Source organism: Aethalodelphis obliquidens, unplaced genomic scaffold (assembly GCF_003676395.1).
Source record: "Aethalodelphis obliquidens isolate GAN/ISIS:26980383/991018 unplaced genomic scaffold, ASM367639v1 scaffold7, whole genome shotgun sequence".
Lineage (NCBI taxonomy): Eukaryota > Metazoa > Chordata > Mammalia > Artiodactyla > Delphinidae > Aethalodelphis > Aethalodelphis obliquidens.
In genome coordinates, this window is record NW_020837951.1 from 7,223,282 (window position 1) to 7,246,514 (window position 23,233).

General features: G+C 51.9%; 2 protein-coding genes across 7 annotated transcripts in view; one reads left to right on the forward strand and one right to left on the reverse strand.

Moving 5' to 3' along the window:
• Window positions 1–1,688: 1,688 nt before the first annotated feature.
• Window positions 1,689–21,927, forward strand: DYNC2I2 (dynein 2 intermediate chain 2). The gene is made up of 9 exons (XM_027104105.1): window positions 1,689–1,985; window positions 12,621–12,869; window positions 18,430–18,539; window positions 19,034–19,191; window positions 19,770–19,879; window positions 20,291–20,458; window positions 20,656–20,888; window positions 21,221–21,378; window positions 21,594–21,927. The coding sequence occupies exons 1-9, from the start codon at window positions 1,689–1,691 to the stop codon at window positions 21,830–21,832; spliced, it is 1,722 nt and encodes a 573-aa protein (XP_026959906.1). The 3' UTR covers window positions 21,833–21,927.
• Window positions 21,925–23,233, reverse strand: part of SPTAN1 (spectrin alpha, non-erythrocytic 1) — a 60,815-nt gene continuing 59,506 nt past the window's right edge. For all 6 annotated transcript variants that reach the window (XM_027104654.1, XM_027104649.1, XM_027104648.1 and 3 more), the window contains 4 exons: window positions 23,174–23,227; window positions 22,940–23,086; window positions 22,708–22,855; window positions 21,925–22,396 (listed from right to left, as the gene is read on the reverse strand). In XM_027104654.1, coding sequence (XP_026960455.1) covers window positions 22,271–22,396; window positions 22,708–22,855; window positions 22,940–23,086; window positions 23,174–23,227 — 475 coding nt within the window. In that variant the 3' untranslated portion in view covers window positions 21,925–22,270. The remainder of the gene's footprint in view (window positions 22,397–22,707; window positions 22,856–22,939; window positions 23,087–23,173; window positions 23,228–23,233) is intronic.

A 23,233-nucleotide genomic window follows, 5' to 3' on the forward strand; every position in this document is an offset into this window, starting at 1 on the left:
GAGCACGGGCTCTAGGCGCGCAGGCTTCAGTAGTTGTGGCACGTGGGCTCAGTAGTTGTGGCTTGCGGGCTCTAGAGCTCAGGCTCAGTAGTTGTGGCGCATGGGCTTAGTCGCTCAGCGGCATGTGGGATCTTCCCGGACCAGGGCTCGAACCTGTGCATTGGCAGGCGGATTCTTAACCACTGTGCCACCAGGGAAGCCCCACCCTTCTCTTCTTGAAATATTCTCCTTCCTTACTCAGGTGAAGCAGGTCTTATTAGCCTCATTTTTACAGCTAGGAAACCAAGGCCCAGAGAGGTACCAAGTCTATTAAAGAGGACATAGCACTGTTCAGGCTTCATATCCAGGCCTCCCGACTTCCACAGCCTTGAGCTTCTTATTTTTATTTTTTTTAACGTTTTTTATTGATTGCTGGGAAGATGTTTTCATTTATTTATTTATTTGGTTGTGCTGGGTCTTAGCTGCAGCAGGCAGGCTCCTTATTTGCGGCTCACCAGCCCTTTAGTTGTGGCAACGTGAACTCTTAGTTGCAGCATGCATGTGGGATCTAGTTCCCTGGCCAGGGATGGAACCCGGGCTCCCTGCATTGGGAGTGTGGAGCCTTAACCGCTGCACCACCAGGGAAGGCCCATTAAGCTTCTTTTTGAATGTGATTTTTGGAATCCTTGGTGATGTTTGCAAGTGTTTCTAGTGTTAAGAGGGCCTCACCAGGAGAATTTTGTTTGGTTCTACTTTCTTTCTAGGAAATTTCTATTGCATTCCATTCTTTCCAGTGTTGCTAATCTAATCGGTCCTCATGGCCTTGGCTGGAACAGGGTCCCAATGAGGACTCAGTCGTGGGTACAGAGAGGCCTCTGATTGGGCAGATTTCCATCCCTCTGAGAGTTCAGGGATAGGAGGAAAGCAGCCCAGAGGACCTGGCCAGAGTATTCTTGCTGAGAGGCTCAGAACGGGGCCTTGGGGCCAAGCAGCTTTCCGGGGGGTCTTGGGCAAATGTGATGCAGGCTTTATGGGTGATCTGGGGCAGTTATTTTTCAGACAATCAGCACCCTCAATCGACATGTAACAGTTGATTCCTCATAGTTATCTTAAGGATTATTAAGATCAACATACAGAAAGCTCTGGGTTCTACCTGACACACGGTAGATACTCAGTAATTGGTAGTTGTGCAGGCCTTTAACTTCGGTTTAACAAGCATTTTTCCACATTCGACCTCATCTGGGCCTTCCAACTACTCAACCACACTGGATCCGCACATGGTTGTTTAAAATCGCCATTCTGGTGTGGCAGAAACTGAGGATCAGACGGCTAGCACTTGGTTTCGAGGTGGTCGCCAACTGGAGCTCTGCTGGAGCACTCGGCAGCTGCGCCAGCTCTGCACCCCGAGGCCCCACAACTCCAGCCCGCCGCGGCCACAGCCCCCCGCCCTCGCCTCTGCGCCTGGCCGCTTAGCGCCATCTTTGAACTTGGCACGAGCGCGTCGCTTCCGCACTTCCCTCCCCACCCAGAGTAGACGCGCATGCCCCAAGCGGGCTCCTTCTGCGTTTGGAGAATCCAGAACTGGTATTGCTTGTCGCACCGTCGGAAAAGAATAATTTATCTCTTCTTCTTGGATGTTGGGGTGGGGGGGAGGAGGAGAAGGAGGTGGAGAAGGAGGAGGAGGAGGAGGCGCGCTGACAAATTCAAAAATGGCGCCGATAGCCTCACCTTCCCAGCCTTCCGCTCTGGAGGAGCGGGGGCGAAGGTTGCGTCGGACTGCGCCGGCGCCGGGGTTGGGGGGGCGGGGCGGATCCGTCTCCACGGTAACCCGCGCGCAGCCGGGGCCGCTCTGCCGCGCGGGAAGCGCGGGTGCTGAGGCGCTGGCTTCAGGCGGGGCTGCGAGCACCGAGCGGCCCGAGCGGCCCGGTCCGCTGCAGGACGAGACCCTGGGCGTGGCGTCCGTGCCCTCGCAGTGGAGGGGCGTCCAGGGCATCCGCGGGGAGACGGTGAGGGCGCGGGTTTGGCTCGGGGCGACGTGGGCGGGAGGGCGAGGGGCCTCGCGCGGCTGCCGGCCCAGGTTCTGAGGTCCCACCGTTTTATTTTTATATTTTAACTCGCAGAAACTAACCCTTTGGGATACCCTCGTCTCAATTTCCCCAGTCTTTGAATAGCAACAAAAGAGTTTTTCTTTAAAACCTCTAAAAACCCCACGTTTTGAAGGATTTCGTGTGAACTGCGGTTTTTAGGCATTTCAAACTTTCACTTAAAAAACACGACCAAACTGCATTTTCAGGTCGAGACACACCCGTTTTCTAGTACGTAGTTTAATCCAGAGCACACAGACGAGGTGGTCTGAGATGAGGGCAGGGCTGCAGGGGCCCAGGGCTTCTGAGGGATCTGTGTGGAGACTTGGAGCCCCTGCTGCGTCGGTGGCGATTCCTCCGTCACCAGCGGGTGAGCTCCCTCCCGGAGCTTGTCTGCATCGGACAGGAAATAAACTATGTAATAAATAAGTATACTGTGTGTTAGAGGTGAGCAGTGGACATGGACAAAAGAAAAAGGGCGAGGGATTAGAAAGTCTGGGTGGGGGAGTGAGAGGTGGGCTGCAGGGCGGGCCTCATGGAGAGAGTGATGTTTGAGCGAGGACTTGGAGTGAGAGAATTCACCAAGTGGATACCTGAGGTAGAACAGTCCAGGGAGAGCAAACTTCAAGTGCAAAGGTCCTGGGGTTGGAGCCAATCTGGTGTGTGTGAGGAGGCAGCTGGGGCTGGAGGGGAAAGAGAAGGGGAGAATAGTTCCAGGTGAGGTCAGAGAGGGTAAGGAGAGGCAGGTCAAGTATAGGGCTTGCTCATCATTGTAAGGATGTTGGCTTCTCCTCGGTGAAAATGAGCATTGCAAGGGGGCTGCATATTTCCCAGCAGAGGAAACTCAGGCTTAGCTTGGCACACAGGTGTTAGAACCTGCAGAGACCATGTCCTCACCAACACCAATACCAATGAGGTTTCTATGATGTCGTACTCTTGAGGACAGGTTTCTTGCCTCTGGCCAGCAGTCTGCAGGTCTCAAGCCAGATTTCATCTGGCTTCAAAGCACTTCACACTTCGCCATGCTGGATAGAAATGGTTCTAGTTAAAAGCAAAGGCAGCGGATGGTTTAGTTATATCTATCCATCTTTACTGAAGGTAAATGTGTAATTCACATTCACTGGCTTTGAAAAAATACTTGAAATAGTTCTTGTTTGCTGAAGATTCAGATTTGATTTAATTTAATTTAATTTTTTTTTTTTTGGCTGCGTTGGGTCTTCGTTGCTGCACGCGGGCTTTCTCTAGTTGCGGCAAGCCAGGGCTACTGTTTGTTGCTGGTGCGCAGGCTTCTCACTGCAGGGGCTTCTCTTGTTGCAGAGCACGGGCTCTAGGTGCGCGGGCTTCGGTACCTGCAGCACGCAGGCTCTAGAGCTCAGGCTCGCTAGTTGTGGCGCATGGTCTTAGTTGCTCCGCGGCATGTGGGACCTTCCCGAACCAGAGATCAAACCTGTGTTCCCTGCCTTGGCAGGCGGATTCTTAACCACTGGGCCACTGGGGAAGTCCAAGATACAGATTTTAAAAGATTCCAGGTTGGGAACCATTGACTCAGTCTAACTTTTTACTTTTTTTTTTTTTTTTTTTAAAGAATGAGATCGAGGCTTGTTGATTTTCTTGTAGCTATAGTTTTAACCCGTAGGGCTCTAAGAACTGATTCTAATACTTGAGGTGTAAAGGCTTTCATCTCAGATGTTTCAGTTGAATCAGTCTTTCCTGTCTTATTAAGGAGATTCTTTATTAAGTTGTAAAACTGTTGCAGGGGTCAGAGGAAAGTGGTAAATTGCTTTTTCCAAATTAACTTGTTTCTCTTTATAGAAGTTTCTGTGTCCAAAATTTAGAAAAAAATATGGATAAGCAAAGACTGGAAATAAAAACCACCCCACAGTCTCATTGCCCAGGAATTTGGTTTATACCTGCTCCTTTTTTGTTTTGTCTGTTTTCTCCCTTTTTTTTTTTACAAAAGTGGAATCACACTGTACATAATATTTTGTAGACCCACTTTTTTCACTCAGTACACCCTGAACATCCTTTGTGTTTAAATTTTTTTTTATAACTTCATTTTATTTAATCAGTCCCTTTTGAAGGACTGTTTCCAACTTTTATCGACAAACCCTGTGCTGAGTGTTTTAGCTAAATTTGTATGCAGCTTCTTAATTTTTTTTTGTAAGTTACTTTGGAAAAGCCGAAAATTGTTCTTTGCTTGGCCCACGTAGTGGTGCAATATTGGAATGTACTTTGACGTCCCAGTGATGAATTTTTTTTTTTTTAAGTATTAATGATCTTTGGCCTGATTTGACTTTTCTTGTCCTGTTTCGATTGGTTCACAGAGGGACAGGGTCCTGGACTTTGGGACCAGTCTGTGGGTTTGAGTGCACAGACTCTTTGGGGGCTTGGTCTTGGGCCAGTCATGTGATCTCTTCTGCAAAATAGGTCTTGGTAGAATACTTCTGTGGGATTAAATGAGATGCTCCTAAGAAAACAGTTTGAGATCCCAGCTCTGTTCAGGTGGGGGGGATCACGAGTGTCAGCGCTCAGTCAAGCAGCTGTGTGAGATGAAGGGCTCCTGATTGCCTTAACCTTACTCATCTGCTTTCTCAAACTTGGCTGACCCTGGAATGCCCTGGAGAGTCTTGAAAAATATGAATGTCTGGTCCTTACCTCCAGTGATTCTGGTTTAATCGGTATGGTGTGACCTAGGAATCTGGTTTTATAAAAGCTCCCCGGGTCATTCAACGTGTGGCAAAACTTCAGAACCACTAATTTAATCCACCCTACTCTGCAGCAGAGTTACCTTTCTGAAGCCCATTCTGACCCTATCAGAATGTAGGGTGCATTTTTCCATTTTTTGTGGTGAGATACTTATAAAATTTACCATATTAAAGTGTAAATTCAGTGATATTAAGTACATTCACAATGGGCAACCATCACTACCATCTAGTTCTAGAACTTTTTTATCAGCAGTTGCATTTTGGGCATTCTGGTCTGTCTCCTTTGGACTCTGAGCTCCCAGAGGGCAGGGTGTGGGTCTTGTGTACTTTTGTATGTCCCAGAGGCCCCCAGGAAATACTGAATTGAATACTTTTCTTGTGTCCTGTCATCCATGGGCATGATTCTGATGCATTTCTCCCCTCCTGCTTTGGCTTGGCTGTTTTTTTTTTTTTTTTTTTTTTTGCGGTACGCGGGCCTCTCACTGTTGTGGAGCCCACGCGCCACAGCTAGAAAGAAGCCCATGAGCCACGACGAAGAGCCCACGCTGCAACTAAGACCCGATGCGGCCAAAAATAAATAACTATTTTTTTAAAAATCCCCCAAAAACCAACAACAAAAAGAACGGGAGGTCATACCTTGAAGTACCTTGATGTTGGTTCTGGGTTCAGTTACCCGCACACTCTTGGAGGTCTCACACCAGCGAGACAAGAGACAGTGTAACTGTCTATGTTGCATCACAAAATCACAAAATCTACTCAGCTCAACTTGGTTTGTTTTTTTTTTTTTGGCTGTGCTGTGAGGCTTGCAGGATCTTAAGTTTCCTGACCAGGGATTGAACCCCGGCCCCAGCAGTGAAAGTGCCAAGTCCTAACCACTGGATTGCCAGGGAATTCCCATCAACTTTATATCCAAGATAGTCCCATCATACAGCTTCTGCTAGTTAACATCAAAATGTATTTCACATCAGGGTCAAATTTTGTTGGTATGCTGATAAAGAGCCGCTGAATTAGGTCAGGAGTCATCTAGGCTCCCATCACACCTGAGTATCATCAGGTGTGTGTATAAGACTCAGAAAGGACATGGAAGGGAGGGCTGGGAAGAGACCTGAGGGGAAGGGAAATTCTGGGAGGGAGGGAGGGAGGGCAGCAGTGAGCCTGAATGGATGTGGCAGTGACAGTGCCGAGCCATGTTCACATTGGCAACATTTCTCAGCCCCTGGGGAGGAGCCCTGTCTCACCCCATCCTACCCAGGTGAAACCTGGGTCCCCAGAGAAGGGGAAGGGGGGCGATACGAGCACTGTCTGCACCTCGAGGGCAGAGATGAGGGCTCTGGGGCCTGGGGTGTGGCCATGGGAAGTATATAGCTGAGGGGCTAGGCCCACATCTGGGGTCTGAGTGCCCTCCCCATGGCATCCGCTGGGGGCATGTTAGCAGAGCAAATTCTGGGACCCCATCCTAGACCTACTGAACCAGAAACTGTACAGGGAGGAAGCAGCAGTTTGTCTATTAGGAGCCTCCCGGTGATTCTGGGGCCCTGCTCATTGATGACGCTAGTCTAGAGTGGTCTCTGAGGTCCTCTTCTACTCTGGAGTCAGGTGTGCGGCTCAGGTGGGTTTTGGGGGTGAAGTGATGGGGTGTGTGCTCTGTATGTGCTGGTAGTGGTTACTGCTGAGGGAAGTGTGGGGGCTCAGCCTTCAGCTGCATGGCGTCCCAGACCTCTGCCTATTCTCTGTGTTTCTGTATTTCGTCATCCTCCCAACCCCCATTTTAACAGATATTACAAAGGGGTGTGTCTCACAACTAATGTGTATATTTAATATAGTTTCCTCCTGAAGAGCTATTACTAAATAATTGGTATGTTTTATTTATTTATTTATTAAATTTATTTATATATATTTTTTATTTTTGGCTGCGTTGGGTCTTCGTTGCTGCACACGAGTTTTCTCTAGTTGGGTGTGCGGGCTTCTCATTGCGGTGGCTTCTCGTTGCAGAGCACGGGCTCTAGGCACGCGGGCTTCAGTAGTTGTGGCTTGAGGGCTCTAGAGCGCAGGCTCAGTAGTTGTGGTGCACGGGCTTAGTTGCTGTGCAGCATGTGGGATCTTCCCGGACCAGGGCTTAAACCCATGTCCCCTGCATTGGCAGGGGGATTCTTAACCACTGCGCCACCAGGGAAGTCCCAATTGGTATGTTTTATAATCAGTAGTCAAGGAGATCTAGAAGGTATATTTTTAATAAGAAAGTGACTGTGTTCTACTTACGACCACTGCATGTTGACACCGTGTGAATGGGTTTCTTTTTTTAAAAAAATTATTTATTTATTTATTTTTAAAGTTTTGGCTGTGTTGGGTCTTTGTTGCTGCACATGGGCTTTCTTGAGTTGGTGGGGAGCGGGGGCTACTCTTCCTTGTGGTGCACGGGCTTCTCATTGCGGTGGCTTCTCTTGTTGTGGGACATGGGCTCTAGGCGCATGGGCTTCAGTAGGTGTGGCACGCGGGCTCAGTAGTGGCTCGTGGGCTCTAGAGCGCAGGCTCAGTAGTTGTGGCGCATGGGCTTAGTTGCTCCGCGGCATGTGGGATCTTCCTGGACCAGGGCTCGAACCCCTGTCCCCTGCATTGGCAGGAGGATTCTTTTTGTTTGTTTGTTTGTTTGTTTTTCTGCCGTACGCGGGCCTCTCACTGTTGTGGCCTCTCCTGTTGCGGAGCACAGGCTCCGGACGCACAGGCTCAGCGGCTGTGGCTCACTGGCCCAGCCGCTCCACAGCATGTGGGATCTTCCCAGACTGGGGCACAAACCCGTGTCCCCTGCATCGGCAGGCGGACTCTCAACCACTGTGCCACCAGGGAAGCCCAGCAGGAGGATTCTTAACCACTGCGCCACCAGGGAATCCCCTGGCTGGACAGTTTCTGAATGAATGAATCATGCATAGGCACTGTCGACATGGGATTCCTTTAACCTTTGGGGCTAAAGGTGGGGAAGAGTCCTGTTCTCTCACAGAACACCCCTCTGGGCCACTGTTGCCACCTGTTGCTGGAGAGTGACTGGTCGCCTGGTCCATGAGGGCCGTTTCCTCAGTCATGGGAAGTGTTCCTGAAATTGATTGACCAGTCCTTGAGGCCAGCAGCGGCATCTGTTTCCGAAGTGGGGCTTTGTGGGGTGGTGGTTTGGGAGACAGAGCCCTCCTGGGTATGGGCTAGGGCTCTGGCAGCAAGTAACAGAAACCAGCCAACCAGCTCCCGTCGGACGCTTTTCTTTAGGATGCGGAGGTGTCTCCTGGGCTTGGCATGGAGATGCAGCTGGTCCTGAGGAAGGGGCAGGAATCAGAAGCTAGGCGGCTTTGGGACCTTCCCTCCACCTCTCAGCTCTCCTGTTGCCACACCCCCCGTGAGGCCTATCTCTGCACGTCTCCTGTCTGCACTGTGGTGCTGGCTGATTGTTGGCACTGTGTTTCAGTTCTAGGCATGTGCCGTTTATCTTGTTGAGTCTTTGTCTCAGGTGTGAATTTCCCTGAGAGAACCCAATTGGCCTGGCCTGGTTAGTCTCTGCTTCTCGTCCAGTCGGTAGCTACAGGCCTGGTGTTTGGGCCCAGCCTGCATCATGGGTAGGAAGTTTTTGGAAAAACTGGCCCTTGTGGGGAGGGCAGATTCTCTAGAAGGTATTTCCTCACCATTCTGGGCCTTGGTTTCCTTCGTTGGCAAGATGCAGGAGCCCTGACATTCTGGGTGTCTGTAGGCTCTCTTGGGACCAGAGGGCAGGACTGCCACCTGGACTCTGCTCCCTGAGTCCCACCGGCTTCCTGCTCCGGTGAAGGCTGCACAGAGTTTGAGGATCTTGGTTTGGGAATGGTTCTCCTGTTTCTTGGCCACATGTCCCAGTGTGATCGAAGTCTGGCTGGGTCCCACCTGTTTTCCCCTGCAGTGCCCTCTGAGGTGCAGAAGGCAGGCGGCAGGCCCAGCATCCACAGTGGTCACCTGCCCAGGGAGCAAGGATCCTGCTCACCGCAAATTTTTCCTCTCACCTCTTAGAGGGCTTATTATGGGAACCGCGCCCTGGCGACAGCCACATGCTGCCTGGCATGGAAGGCACCACCCTGTATGTGGCGGCCGTGGGCAAGCCCTTCCCCCGGAGCCTCCGGACCTCATCCCTAGATGGGTCAGGATCGGTTATGAGTTATGTGTGTCTCGAACCGTGGGAGCTGACTTAGGTGTCCCAGAGTGAAGAGAGAATAATAGTGGCTTCTTACCAGTTAACAGAAAAAAATTATGGCTGCAGTGTCATTGGTTTTAAGTTTTTTAGTTAAGTTTTAGTTAAGTTTCCCTCCGTAAATTTTCCTTAGTGTTTTGGCGTCTGTTATTTGCCTGAATAAGCAAACAGCAAAGGAACACTAATAGCAATACCTGAAAAGTTAAGAGCTTGTTGTCTCTTTGGACATTTTTGCTTGTGGTTGTGACCTTACATTAATTTTTACATTAAGACATTCATGTAACATTCTCTTAGAAACATTGTTTTGAGTTCATCTGATGTGATTAGTGGCCAGGATTTTAGACTGAGAGAAAACACCTTGACTGAGAGATAATTCAGTGTCGTGTGTCAGAATGCCTGGATTCAAGCTCTGTTGTGATTGCCTCTTTGCTGTGTGACCTTGGGTGAGTTACTTAACTTCTCTGTGTCTCAGTGCCAACCTTAGAAATGCAAAAAATAGGATTTACTTTATAGGGTGGATGTGAGCATGAGTAAGATGATACAGGTAGGGGCTTCCTTGGTGGCGCAGTGGTTAAGAATCTGCCTACCAATGCGGGGAAACGGGTTCGACCCCTGGTCTGGGAAGATCCCACGTGCCGCAGAGCAACTAAGCCCGTGTGCCACAACTACTGAGCCTGTGCTCTAGAGCCCACGAGCCACAACTACTGAGCCCACATGCCACAACTACTGAAGCCTGTGCTCCTAGAACCCATGCTCTGCAACAAGAGAAGCCACTGCAATGAGAAGCCCGCACACCACAATGAAGAGTAGCCCCTGCTCGCCACAACTAGAGGAAGCCCACGGGAAGCAAGGAAGGCCCAACACAGCCAAAAAAAAAAAAAAAAAGATGATACAGGTAAAGCTATGGGGACAGTGCCTCAATTAGCACTTAACAACTGGTACTGTTACAATCTTTGAGGCTTCCAGGAAGTTTGAAGTTCACCCACAGTCTTTTAACATTTTGTCTCGGCATGTTTACTTTCTTTTTTTCTTTTTTTTAAAAAAAAATTTATTTATTTATTTATTTGGTTATGCTGGCTCCTTAATTGCGGTACGTGGGCTCCTTAGTTGTGGCATGCAAACTCTTGGTTGCGACATGCATGTGGGATCTAATTCCCTGACCAGGGATCGAACCTGGGCCCCCTGCATTGGGAGCTTGGAGTCTTAACCACTGTGCCACCAGGGAAATCCCATTGGCGTGTTTACTTTCTGATTCCTGTGCCCATCCATTGATTGATCAGTGTTCACGCTCCCTCAGTGGACTCCTCGTCGTGTGGCTTCAAGTCACATCTGTGGTTGGATGCTTTCTGGAGCCTCATGCCTTGTGACCAGTCTCAGAAATCCTCGACGCCTCCATGGGGATGTCTGAGAGGCATCTGTCTAAAGGGGGTCTAACAGAAAGCCTTCTGTGTTCTCTTCTCCCTCACTTTCAGTTCAGGGACACCCCATCCACTGGTTCTCATCATGGTCCTGTGGCTTATACTGCGAAGGAATCCCTAGCCCTTTGTCCTGGCTCACAGACTTTCTGTTGCCTGGACTTTGCCCTTGGGCTGCCCTTCCTCACCCTCTGCTCCCAGGTACGCTGCCTGCCGTCCAGCCTCTAAGCATGGGGCCTTTTCTTCGTAAGGTTTTGTTCTGTTCTCCCCCCAACCCTTTCCTGGGACCCTTTTTCCTGCAGCTTTCCACTTGTCCTTCACACCTTAGCTCAAATGCCGCTCCCTCGCCATCCCATCCCACTTGCGTCCCCAGCTGTTCCCTTCTCTCCCACACCTCTGCATCCATCTAGCGCCACTTGTGTTCCATCATGTTTTTCTTGTGTGTTTATTTGCCTGGCCCCAACCCCTACGTAAGCTCCTCGGGCACAGGAATCTTGCACGTTTGTTTTCTGCTATATCCATAATAGCCTGACAGCACCTGGCAAGTAGATGTTAAATAGAGAAATAAAATGTGTGTGTGTATATTATGAATGAACTTGTACTATCTGTCAAATACCATGCAAAGTGCTGGGGATGTAAAGATAGACAGGGTTCTTTCTTTTTTTTCTTTTTTAAATTAATTAATTTTTGGCTGTGCTGGGTCTTCGTTGCTGCATGCGGGCTTTCTCTAGTTGTGGTGAGCGGGGGGCTACTCTTTGTTGTGGTGCGCGGGCTTCTGTTTGTGGTGGCTTCTCTTGTTGCAGAGCATGGGCTCTAGGCACGTGGACTTAAGTAGTTGCCCCAGGCGGGCTCAGTAGTTGTGGCACAAGGGCTTAGTTCCTCTGTGGCATGTGGGATCTTCCCGGACCAGGGCTCGACTGCATTGGCACTCGGATTCTCAACCACTACGCCACCAGGGGAGCCCGGGGCTACTCTTCATTGTGGTGTGCGGGTTTCTCATTGTGGTGGCTTCTCTTCTTTCTTTTTTTTGTGGTGGCTTCTCTTGTTGCGGAGCATGGGCTCTAGGCATGTGGGCTTCAGTAGTTGTGGCACGTGGACTCAGTAGTTGTGGCTCGTGGGCTCTGGAGCACAGGCTCAGTAGTTGTGGCTCATGGGCTTAGTTGCTCCGTGGCATGTGGGATCTTCCCAGACCAGGACTTGAACCCGTGTCCCCTGCATTGGCAGGTGGGTTCTTAACCACTGCTCCACCAGGGAAGTTCTTATGCTGGAGGAGCTCAGAGTTTAATGGGAGATGGACAAGCAAAGAGAGAATTAAGTTGAACGTGAAGAGGAGCATGGTGACAAGTGCTGAGTTCTCCACGTTCTAACAAGAGCTGTGCCTGTGTGTGGCCAGCCCCCTTCCTTCAGGCTTACTAACACTGGCCTGGTGCCCAAGTCTGAGCAGAGAGCACAGGGGTCCAGGCCTCGTCACTGTCCTGTAGGTGCAGGTGCCTGGTAAGTGGCCACATGAGGAGAGCCTCTTGTAGATGAGAGTAATCTCAGTGGTATAGGGGCCCTCACTTGGTGAAGATTGGTCATGTCCTCAAGAAAGGGAGGCTGCATCTCCTTCCCTGATCTGATGTCTGTCCTTCTGCCCAGATAAACAGGGGACAAGGAATTGGAGACAGGTGGCAGGGTGGAGAGGAGTGGCAGCTGGGGAGTAGTCTGTCTTCTCCCAACTAGCTCATCACGGACACACATGTGTCCTTTGATCACGGTGGCACCTTGGAAGGTACCCTACTGGAGAGGGCTGGCTGCCAAGTTGGGGGAGAAGAGGGGTGTTCTGTTGGTGACCAGGTCTGAGGTTCTTCAGCGCTGGCTAAGACAGCCACTGCTGGCCCTAAGATGACCTGATTCTTCTTGATGTCCATATTTTCAAAAAGGGCCCTCCCATGTCCCCTCCAAATAGTGTCACCGAAAGTCCTGGGTCAGGCCCTCACTGGGTCACCCTAAACCACTCACTGTGGCTGGGGGAGGGACCGAGTGCTCTGATTGGCTAGCTGGAGGTCGGGTATCCCTCTCAGTGGGTTGTCTTCACCCATGCCACAAAGAAAGATGGACTATTTACTAGAGGAAGGGGACAGACAGAATGAACTGCGGTCCATTGTTATTTATTCTTGGGGGAGGGTGAGTGCCCTGCGCAGGTGATGCTGGGAGTACATCTGGCTGGTGACTGTGTTTCGATCTCCTTCTCCAGAAAAGTTGCCAGACGGCCAGCATTGCCACTGCTGAAGCGTCCGCCCAGACCCGGAAGCATGCAGATGCTGAGGTGCAGACCGAGGCCCCTGAGCCGGCCAGCCTGCAGTCTGTGCCCCAGTATGATGGCCCCCGGCTTGTGGCCTTTCTCCGGAGAGTGGAGGCCATGGTTACCCGAGAGCTGAACAAGAATTGGCAGAGCCATGCGTTTGACGGCTTCGAGGTGAACTGGTCCGAGCAGCAGCAGACGGTAGGGATGGGCTGGTGTGGGCCTGGGATGTCTCAGGTTGAGGCTCTACCCCATTTTTAAGTCTTTCTTTTGTGCCATGCAAATAATAGTAACACCACCAATAGTAATAACAGCATTCACGGAGCTCATACTTTTTGCCAGGTACTAAGTTAAGAAGAAGTCACTGGGCCGTCCCTGCTGCCCTTGAAGTAGGTGCCCTTGTTATCTCCATTTCACCGCTGGTAAGCGGTAGAGGCAGGATTTGAACCTGGACAGTCTGACTCTGGATCTTATTTTCTTAACCACTCAGCTGTGTTTCCCCAGGCACTCTCTGTGCCAACTCATCTATCCCTCAGGACAACTGTATGAGGTAGTGCTATCCTGATCGCCAATTTATATTTATTTTTTATTTTTTCTTGGCCACGCCGAACAGTTTGTGGGATCTTAGTTCCCCGACCAGGGATCAGACCCGGGCCCCTGGCAGAATCCTAACCACTGGACTGCCAGGGAATTCCCATGATCTCCATTTTATAGATGAGAGTCAGAGGGGCTAAGGGACTTGTCCACAGTCATACAGCTGTAAGTGGCTGAGCTGGAGTCTGAGTCCTGGTCTGTCTGGTCTCACTGCCATGCTCTAGTGACTTCAGCATCGCCAAGTCTTTCTGGTCTCGAGGCACAGCTCAGAGCTGTCACCCTGTCAGCTCAGATGTCCAGTTGGGTACACAGCCTCTGCTTTGAGATCAGGTAACCTCTGAATGAAGGAGGGCCCCTTGGTGGCTTTTGCTCCACCCTGGTGTTGCCTGTGGACAGGCTGCTGAGCAAGCAGTAAAAACTTTGCTTATACAATGTTTTCTTCCTTTAGAAATGGAGGTAATTCTGTATTCAGAGGTCATAAGCCCTCCTCTCCTCCCCTCCTCTTGTATCTTCCTTCTATCTATTTCCAGATACATAGTTGCCCTGTTCCCATCAAATCGTTGATAGGTATGGGAAAGTCGGTTCATTTGAGAGAAATCCTCAAAATCCCTCTGAAAAACAGTTGCCAAGTCCACACCCAAGTGTGGAGTCGTCGTATCTTTTTAAGCAGAGCACAAGAAGGAGGTAATGAACGTTACAAGCTCAGCTCAGCCTGCCCCCTTTTACAGTTGCATTCAGAGAGGTTAAGCTTTTGTTCTTAATTGTTGAGGCTTTTCCACCCTTCTGTGCAGTTAGTTTGGTCCACCTGTGTATTACTTTCTCCCCCTTTAAAAACTGTTCTTTTCTGATTACAAAAGCAATACATGTTCATTATAATAAGTTGAGTCATCGCAGAAGTACAGAACATGTAATACGTAGACAGTGAGTGGGAGCCCTGGTTCAGAGGCCTTTCCCATGCTACACTGACACATAGCATTAGTGCTACTACGGTTGTCATTAAGAGTATTTTAAACAAAAATGGAAAGCACTGTACATTTTGTGACCTTTCTCACTCACCAGAGCTTTCCACGTCAGTTCCTGTAGAGGGGCCCCAGTCCCTCTATAACCTGCATCACATCCCACTGCACAGACACACCAGCCTTTCTTGAGTCCCCTGTTGTTGGACATCCCAGCAGCAGCTTCACTTCTAGACACGTGTCCTCCGGAAACACGTGAATGGGCAGGGGGTTGGGCAGCACCCTCTGGGTGGCCATGTGGCGTGTGGTCCCCTCATGGCCCTGAAGTTTCTTGCCTTTCTGAATGTTGGGCAGAGGAGTAGTGCTTTCAGATTTTGCTGTTATATGACAGAACTGAAGTGAATCTCTCTCTCACTTTGTTTTTCTTTTGCATCAGTATTTTGATTAGTTCTTCCTGGTGGAATTACTATTTTGGCTCACATGTCTGGTTGTTCTGTCTCTACTCTAGCTGTCTAGGTGTTGGCCTTGACATTTCACTGCCATCCTTGGCTCTAGTAGCCCCGGAAAGCCTGAGATGCCACTCTTTTTTTCTTTTATTTTATTTATTTATCATTTTTGGCTGCGTTGGGTCTCTGTTGCTGCGTGCGGGCTTTCTCTAGTTGCGGTGAACGGGGGCTACTCTTCATTGTGGTGCGTGGGCTTCTCGTTGCAGTGGCTTCTCTTGTTGTGGAGCACGGGCTCTAGGTGCGTGGGCTTCGGTAGTTGTCGCTCGTGGGCTCTAGAGCTCAGGCTCAGTAGTTGTGGCGCACGGGCTTAGTTGCTCCCCAGCCATGTGGGATCTTCCCAGGCCAGGGCTTGAACCTGTGTCCCCTGCATTGGCAGGCGGATTCTTAACCACTGCGCCACCAGCGAAGCCCTGAGATGCCACTCTTTTTTTTTTAAATTTTTATTTATTTATTTATTTTTGGCTGTGTTGGGTCTTTGTTTCTGTGCGTGGGCTTTCTCTAGTTGTGGCAAGCGGGGGCCACTCTTCATCACGGTGCACAGGCCTCTCACTGTTGCGGCCTCTCTTGTTGCGGAGCACAGGCTCCAGACGCGCAGGCTCAGTAGTTGTGGCCCACGGGCCCAGTTTCTCCGTGGCATGTGGGATCTTCCCAGACCAGGGCTCGAACCCGTGTCCCCTGCATTGGCAGGTGGATTCTCAACCACTGCGCCACCAGGGAAGCCCTGAGATGCCACTCTTAATGAAGGACTGTAACTTCACAATTCTAAAATCAGTGACAACATGGCTGAACACTTCAGAATTAGAGATGAGGAAGAGGTGACCCAGGGCACCCCCTGAAACCTTTGACCTTTTTGCTGTGTCGTGTCCCGCCTCTTGTTTCCATGTGGGTGTGGCTGACTGCTGTGAGGCACTGTGACCAATCTTGGGGTCTTCTCTCTTCAGAAGCAAAGCCCGTTCTGTGTTGTCACGTTGCTACAGATGTCATCCATCTGTGTATCTCTCTATCTCTCTGTTTCTCTATCCATTTATTTATTTTTAATATTTATTTATTTGGCTGCACCGGCTTTTAGTTGTGGCACGCGGGATCTTCGTTGCCATGTGCAGGATCTTTAGTTGTGGCATGTGAACTCTTAGTTGAGGCATGTGGGATCTAGTTCCCTGACCAGGGATCGAACCTGGGCCCCCTGCATTGGGAGTGTGGGGTCTTAGCCACTGGACCACCAGGGAAGCCCCTATTTATTTATTTTTTATTACCATTTTTTATTTTATTTATTTATTTATTTTTGGACGTGCTGGGAGGCTTGCGTGATCTTAGTTCCCTGACCAGGGATCGAATCCCGGCCCCCAGCAGTGGAAACGTGGAGTCCTAAGCACTGGACCTCCAGGGAATTCCCTATTACCATTTTTTAAATTGAAGTATAGTTAATTTACAATGTTGTGTTAGCTTCAGGTGTACAGCAAAGTGATTCAGTTATATATATATTCTTTTTCAGATTCTTTTCCATTATAGACTTGTTTGCTTTTTAACTGCTACATGATGTTTCACCATAAACTTTTTTTTCTGGAGTCAGGTTTGCTGAGGTATATTTTCCATACAGGTAAACTCATCCTGTGTGCTGTGTTGAATCTTGGCAAACACATACCCATCAGTGAAGGTATAGAACAGCCCATCTATCTTTTTTTTTTTTTTAATTTTTATTTATTTTTGGCTGCGTCGGGTCTTCGTTGCTGCCCGCCGGCTTTCTCTAGTTGCGGCGAGTGGGGGCTACTCTTCGTTGCAGTGCGCGGGCTTCTCATTGCGGTGGCTTCTCTTGTTGTGGAAAACGGGCTCTAGGCGCGCGAGCTTTAGTAGCTGCGGCACTTGGGCTCAGTAGTTGCGGCATGCGGGCCCTAGAGTGCAGGGACTTCAGTAGTTGTGGCGTGTGGGCTCAGTAGTTGTGGTACGCGGGCTTCAGTAGTTGTGGCTCGCAGGCTCTGGAGCGCAGGCTCAGTAGTTGTGGTGCACGGGCTTATTTGCTTCGTGGCATGTGGGATCCTCCTGGACCAGGGATCGAACCCATGTCCCCTGCATTGGCAGGCGGATTCTTAACTACTGCACCACCAGGGAAGTCCCGAGAACGGCCCATCTTTCCATCCCTCTGCATTCTCATCTTTGGATTTTAAATTGTACTGATCATTGCAATTATAAATGGTGTTATGATACATTATGTATATAGTTTATTTTTAATATAAACTTTTATCAAATTTATAAAACATGCATAAACACATGCACAAATTACAAGTGTTCAAGTCCATACTTTTCACATAGTGAAAACATTTGTAGAACCAGGACTGAGATCAAGAAATGGAATGTCAAAAAAAAAAAAAAAAAAAAAGAAATGGAATCCCAAATCCCCAAAGGTTTTCTCATGCCCCGTCTACTTCCTGGCCCCACTGTATGGCTTTGTTTTAAAATAACAGATTTATTGAGATATAATTTACATCCCATATCATTCTCCATTTGAAGTGTACAGTTCAGTGAGTTTTAGCATATTTCCAGAGGTATGTAACCATTGCCACAGTCAGTTTTAGAACATTTTCATCACCTCCCCAAAACAGAAACTCCATATCCATTAGCAGTCACTCCCCATTTCCCCCGCACCTCCTGGCAACTGCTCCACTTTCTGTCTCTGTAGATTTGTCTCTTCTGGACATTTCATATAAATGGAATCATATAACAAGTGGTCTTTGTGATTGGCTGCTTCTGCTTAGCAGAGTGTTACCAAGGGTCCTTGTGTTGCAGCGTCTATCAGTGCATCATTCCTTTTACGGCTGAATCACGCTCTGTTGTAGGGATGTACCACACTCCGCCATTACGCATCGAGCTGTGAGCATTTGTGTACAAGCGTGTAGGGATATACCACACTCCGCTATTACGGATCATGCTGTGAGCATCTGTGTACAAGCGTGTGTTTCCAGTTCTCTTGTGTATATACTTAGGAGTGGAATTGCTGGTCCATGTGGTAACTCTAACATCTGAGGAGTTGCTAGACTCCTCAGCGCCTGCACTGTTCTGCATTCTCACTAGCAGTGCACAGTGCAGCTTCTCACAGATTTTGGATTCTTTCCATTGGATGGTTTCTTTATATGGGGTTATGAGGTCAAGAAGTGTGAAACTATTCACAGGAGTTTTGGTCTATGGTGCAAATACTTCCTGGAAAGTGTGTCTGTGGTGCAAAATCCCTCGCCGTGGCCGGCATCGCCGGCCTTCTCGTTAGCTGCTGCTGGCCACCTATGGGCTGAGAAACAAGGTGCCAGAGTTTAAAAAAAAATGTGTGTGTGTGTTTAAATACACATAACATAAAATTTACCATTTTAACCATTTTTAACTGTACAATCCTGTGGCATTGAGTATATTCACATTGTCGTGCAACCATCACCACCGTCCAGCTTCAGAAGCCAAAGCTTTTGAAACAGATGTGAGTACAGGGTCCAGCTCTGATCTGGAGCCTGGAGTCTGTCTCAGTTCCCAAGGCCCTTCCTTCTGGGTTTCTGGAAGCATCCTGTTAGGGGAGATGTTGGGATGAAGGCTCCACACTTTCCCCTAGGGCTGGACGGTGGCCTTGAATCACTTATAGGGATTGGGAGGCCCAAGGCTGTGTGTGCTTTTTGTTACACTGCTGGGCGGCTTTGGGGCTCAGGGTTGGGGGTGGTTTGTCTCTTGCAGGTGACCTGCCTCCACACCCTGGGCTACCCCCCAGCCCAAGGACAGGGTCTGCATGTGACTGGTGTCTCCTGGAACACCACTGGCTCTGTGGTGGCCTGTGCCTATGGCCGGTGAGTGGCAGCAGGGCTGGGTGTGGGGCAATAGAAGGCCCTCAGACCCTCGTCTGAGCCTCTGTCTCCCCGTCTGTGCAGTTAGGGGTTGGCCCAGAGCTTGGCCTTTCTGGGAGTCTTCCTTCTCAAGGCTGCCTGGGCATCAGGTTGGCAGGAAAAGAGCAGGGAAGGGACTCCCAGTGCCCACCTGCCAGCACTGGGCAGTGGGCCCCAGGCCTGCCTCACCTGCTCCGAGAGCTGTCTCCTGATATGCCCAGGTTCGCCCAGCTGGAGACCCTTTTCCAGAGAAACTCATGCCCTCGGGGTGCCTTAGAGGAGCCTCTGCCGCTTTGATACCGAGCACAGTGTCTGTGTGTGATGGGGCCATAGAGGCTCACCTTTTTGGGGGAGTAGGGGGTGAAGGTGTGTCAGGTGATAGGAGCACAGTGGGGGCAGGGTGGGTTGGAATGAAGCCCAGGCCGAGGGGCAGAGCTAGCTCAGGCACGTCTGTGCAGGCTGGATGACGGGGACTGGAGCACGCTGAAGTCCTTTGTGTGCGCCTGGAATCTGGACCGGCGAGGCCTGAACCCGCAGCAGCCGTCGGCGGTGGTGGAGGTGCCCAGCGCCGTCATGTGCCTGGCCTTCCACCCCACGCAGCCATCCCACGTTGCAGGTGAGACGACCAGCCTAAGTTGCCTCTGCTTCCCACCCTGCAGAGGGTGGCCAAAGCCCTCCCTTGGGCCCTCAGCCCCTGGTCACGGCCAGGGCAGGTCTGTGGGGGAAGCAGAGACCACAGGTGGCCCTGACCCCTGGGCTCAGGTGAGGATGCTGGGGGTGCCCGTGCTGGGTGCAGAGCTTGGAGGAGGCGGCAGGTCCTTAGCTGAGTCTTGAGGGGGTGTGGGCCGTGCAGAGGTGTGGCCTGGTCGGGACAAGAGGCAGGACGAAGCAGGCACCCTTGGGGAGTTGACAGAGGTGATGAGCTGTGCACGTTGGGGAAAGGGGGCAGGTGAAGCTGGAGGGAATGGAGGGTGCTGGGTGGGGGATGGTAGCCTGGCAGTGGGAGAAGCTTCCTGGGGAGGGGTACAGCAGGCTGGAGTGTGAGGCCCGGGGACCAGGACGTTTCTTCCTCAGGACTGTTTTCGAGAAAGTGGCCCCACGTCCTGGCTGAGTGGGTGGGAAGGGTGGGGGCTTGTCCAGGAAGCTGGGCTGCTGCGTGGGTCGGCTCCTGACCAGGCCCTCTTGGTCCCGCAGGGGGGCTGTACAATGGCGAGGTGCTGGTGTGGGACGTGAGCCATCCGGAGGACCCACTTCTCTGGCGCACGGGCCTGACGGACGACGCGCACACGGACCCCGTGTACCAGGTCAGAGCAGCGGCATGCTTGGCGGGTGGGGAAGCACGTCCTCCCGGGCTGCGCCTTGCTGTCGCGGGCCTGCTCCACGACGCGGGGCAGGAGAGGGGGCGCCTGCTCGCCACAGCCAAGGAAGAAGGTCACCAGGGAGCTGGCAGTGAACAGCTGCTTCTGGCATTCTCAGAGCTCCCAGGCCATGAGTCACACCCGCCCCTTCTACCAGAGCCACAGTCCCCACTGTCCTGCTTTTCTGCTGGGACTGGGGGGAACCGTGGAACCCTCTGGTGGGTGAGGCGGCTCCCAGGCCTCCCCGCATAAGTCTCCCTGGAAGAGAAGGGGAGGGGGGAGGGGAGGGACACCTGGTCTTGCTGGGAGATGGAGCAGGCGTCCCTTCTCAGCTTGGCCCCGCACACTGTTGTCCAGGTGGTTTGGCTCCCGGGGCCCCAGCACGGCCACCGCTTCCAGGTGCTGAGCGTGGCCACTGATGGGAAGGTGCTGCTCTGGCTGGCGGTCGGGGCTGGCCGGCTGCAGCTCAGCGCGGGCTTTGCCCTGGCCGTGCAGCAGCTCCCCAGGAGCACCAAGCTGAAGAAGGTACGAAGGGGCGAGGCTGCTGCCCTGGAAATGGGCCCCCGAGGCAGCCCCAGGCTGTGGGACCCCTGAGCCAGTGAGCCTGGGGGCAGGCAGGCGGGAGCCACTGAGGGCCACAGCGTCCACGCACGTGCCTGGGCTCCTTGGGGACACCGTGAGCGGATTCCCTCTGCTCTGCCCTGCTGTTCTTTTCTCCACAGCCTCCCCGGGGGGAGACCGAGGTGGGTGCCACAGCAGTGGCTTTCTCCAGCTTTGACCCAAGCCTTTTCGTGCTGGGCACGGAAGGCGGCTTCCCGCTCAAGTGCTCCCTGGCAGCGGAGGAGCCCGCCCTCACGCGGATGCCCAGCTCTGTGCCGCTGCGGGCCCCAGCACAGTTCACCTTCTCTCCCCACGGTGGCCCTGTTTACTCTGTGAGCTGCTCCCCTTTCCACAGGTAGGGAGGGCCGGAGCCTCTTCCGTCAGCCACAGGGCCTCTGGCACAGGGAGGGTGAGGGAGTCCCACCAGGCCACACATAGCACTGCTTAAAGGACCTGCAGTCTGCCCTGGGCCTAGGTCTTCCCCATTTGAGCCCCAGTATCCGGAGCTCCTGGGGTTGGCGCCAGGTAATCGGCCCCTTACTTTCGAGGAGGACCCCAGGTTTGGGGGCCTAGGGAGGCCTCTCATGAGCCTGACAGCCCATGAGGAGTCGGGCAGGAAGCCCCCAGCCACACCTGAATCCCCAGTGCTCATCCCCTGCCTGGCTGTCTGCCCTGCATCCTGTCTAGGAATCTCTTCCTGAGCGCTGGGACCGACGGCCACGTCCACCTGTACTCCATGCTGCAGGCCCAGCCCCTGACCTCCCTGCAACTGTCCCACAAGTACTTGTTCGCTGTGCGCTGGTCCCCAGTGCGCCCTTTGGTGTTTGCGGCTGCTTCTGGAGAAGGTAGGAAATGGACACGAGGCTTGGATGCGTTGAAGCTGGCATAAGCCCAGCCTGTACCTGGAATTCTGGGTTGGGGAGACTCTCCGTGGGGTGAGGATGACTTTCATTGTGTGGGGTGGGGAGCTGAACTGAGTAACAGCCTGATCTTGTGCACAGGAAACTGTGAAGAGGCTGCTGCTCTGGGCCTCTCTTACCCCATGAATCTCCCCTTTAAGGTGATGTGCAGCTGTTTGATCTCCAGAAAAGCTCCCAGAAACCCACAGTTTCGATCAAGCAAACCCAGGATGAAAGCCCAGTCTACTGTCTTGAATTCAATTGTCAGCAGACTCAGCTCCTGGCTGCTGGCGATGCCAAGGGCGTGGTAAAGGTGTGGCAGCTAAGCAGCGAGTTCACTGAACAAGGACCCCGGGAAACAGAGGACTTGGACCAACTGGCAGCAGAGGTGGCCACCTGAGGTGGGGGGAGTCCCAAGTACAGAGGCAGGTGGGGTGAGGCTACACCTGTGCTGTACGTTTCTGATGGAAGCTGAATGAAGACACGACAAGCTTTGGGGGGAGTCATTTATTTGTCTTTTACATGGAAACAGAAAACTGGGAGGGAGAACAAAAGAGGAACTAGCCAGCTGCTTAGATATTTCTGCAGTCGGAATGGGGCAGCTGGCTTCACGACAGGAAGGGGTCCCCACAGCAACATGGCACCGGCGACTGGACCAGGAGCAGTTCACTGAAGCACCATTTTCTACTAAGTCTCACCCCAAGCTAAGCAGGTTAAGGTTACAATGGAAAGCAGCACTGTCTGGAGGATTTTTCTTAAGAGCACAGAGATGAGTTGACATGCAGCAAGGCGATGGCAGGGCAAGCGGTGTGGGCCAGGCTAACCTAGGAGCAGAGGATCAATTCACGAAGAGCGAGCGGGTAAATTCAACGTAGTCGAAAGCAGTGGGGAGTTCGCGGCCCTTGCCGTCCACGTAGGGCTTCATGTGGGAGACGCAGTAGTCGGCTTGTTCCCGAGTCAGGTTCTGGAGGGCAAGGTGGCACCTGTCAGCCAAGCCCCCACCAGCCATGCCCACTGAGGCCGGGGGACGAGGCCGACTTCAAGAACGTTAATGCCCAAGCTTCAGGACCTCTGCTGCTACGGCCTTTAGCCTGGACTGAGTTTCATTTGAAACTAGGGATAAAAATGACTGCACCCAGCAGCTAACGCTCAAAACCGGGGTGCGTTACTCTAGACTCGGCTCTGCCCCTAACCAAGGGGGCAACCTTGCCTGGGCTTCACTTTTCAGAGGAACCCCTCACCCCCACCCCAAGCTAGGGAAGCAGAGCCTCAGACCTGGTACAGCTCCTCCTTGGTCACGTAAGGCTTCCCTTCGGAGCTCAGGGCCCGGAAGGCGCTCTCGATCTCCTCACTGGACTTGACGTTCTCGGTCTCACGGCTGATCATGAAGGCCATGTACTCTTGCAGGGAGACGTGGCCGTCCCTGGGGGGCCAAGGTGCAGTGAGCAGGGAGGGTGCGGTAGGAGCCACGTGCAGAGCTGCTTCTACCACGTTCCCTGATGCTCACCTGTTTGGATCCACAGTGTCCAGGATGGCCTCGAACTCGGGGTCGGGCTCCCCTTCCTCCACCATGGGCAGGTCATAGCCCAGGGAGCGCAGGCAGGACTTGAACTCCTGGTGGTTCAGCCGGCCAGACTTGTCCTTGTCAAAGTGTCTGTGGCACAAGGCCGAGGGCTCAGCACAGAGGCCCTGCTGCTGAGCCCACCTCCCCCGCCAGGAAGGGCGCAGCGCATATACTCACTTAAACATCATGCTGAATTCTTTGAGGGCCTCCTCGGTCACCCCGGTCGTGTTCCTGGAA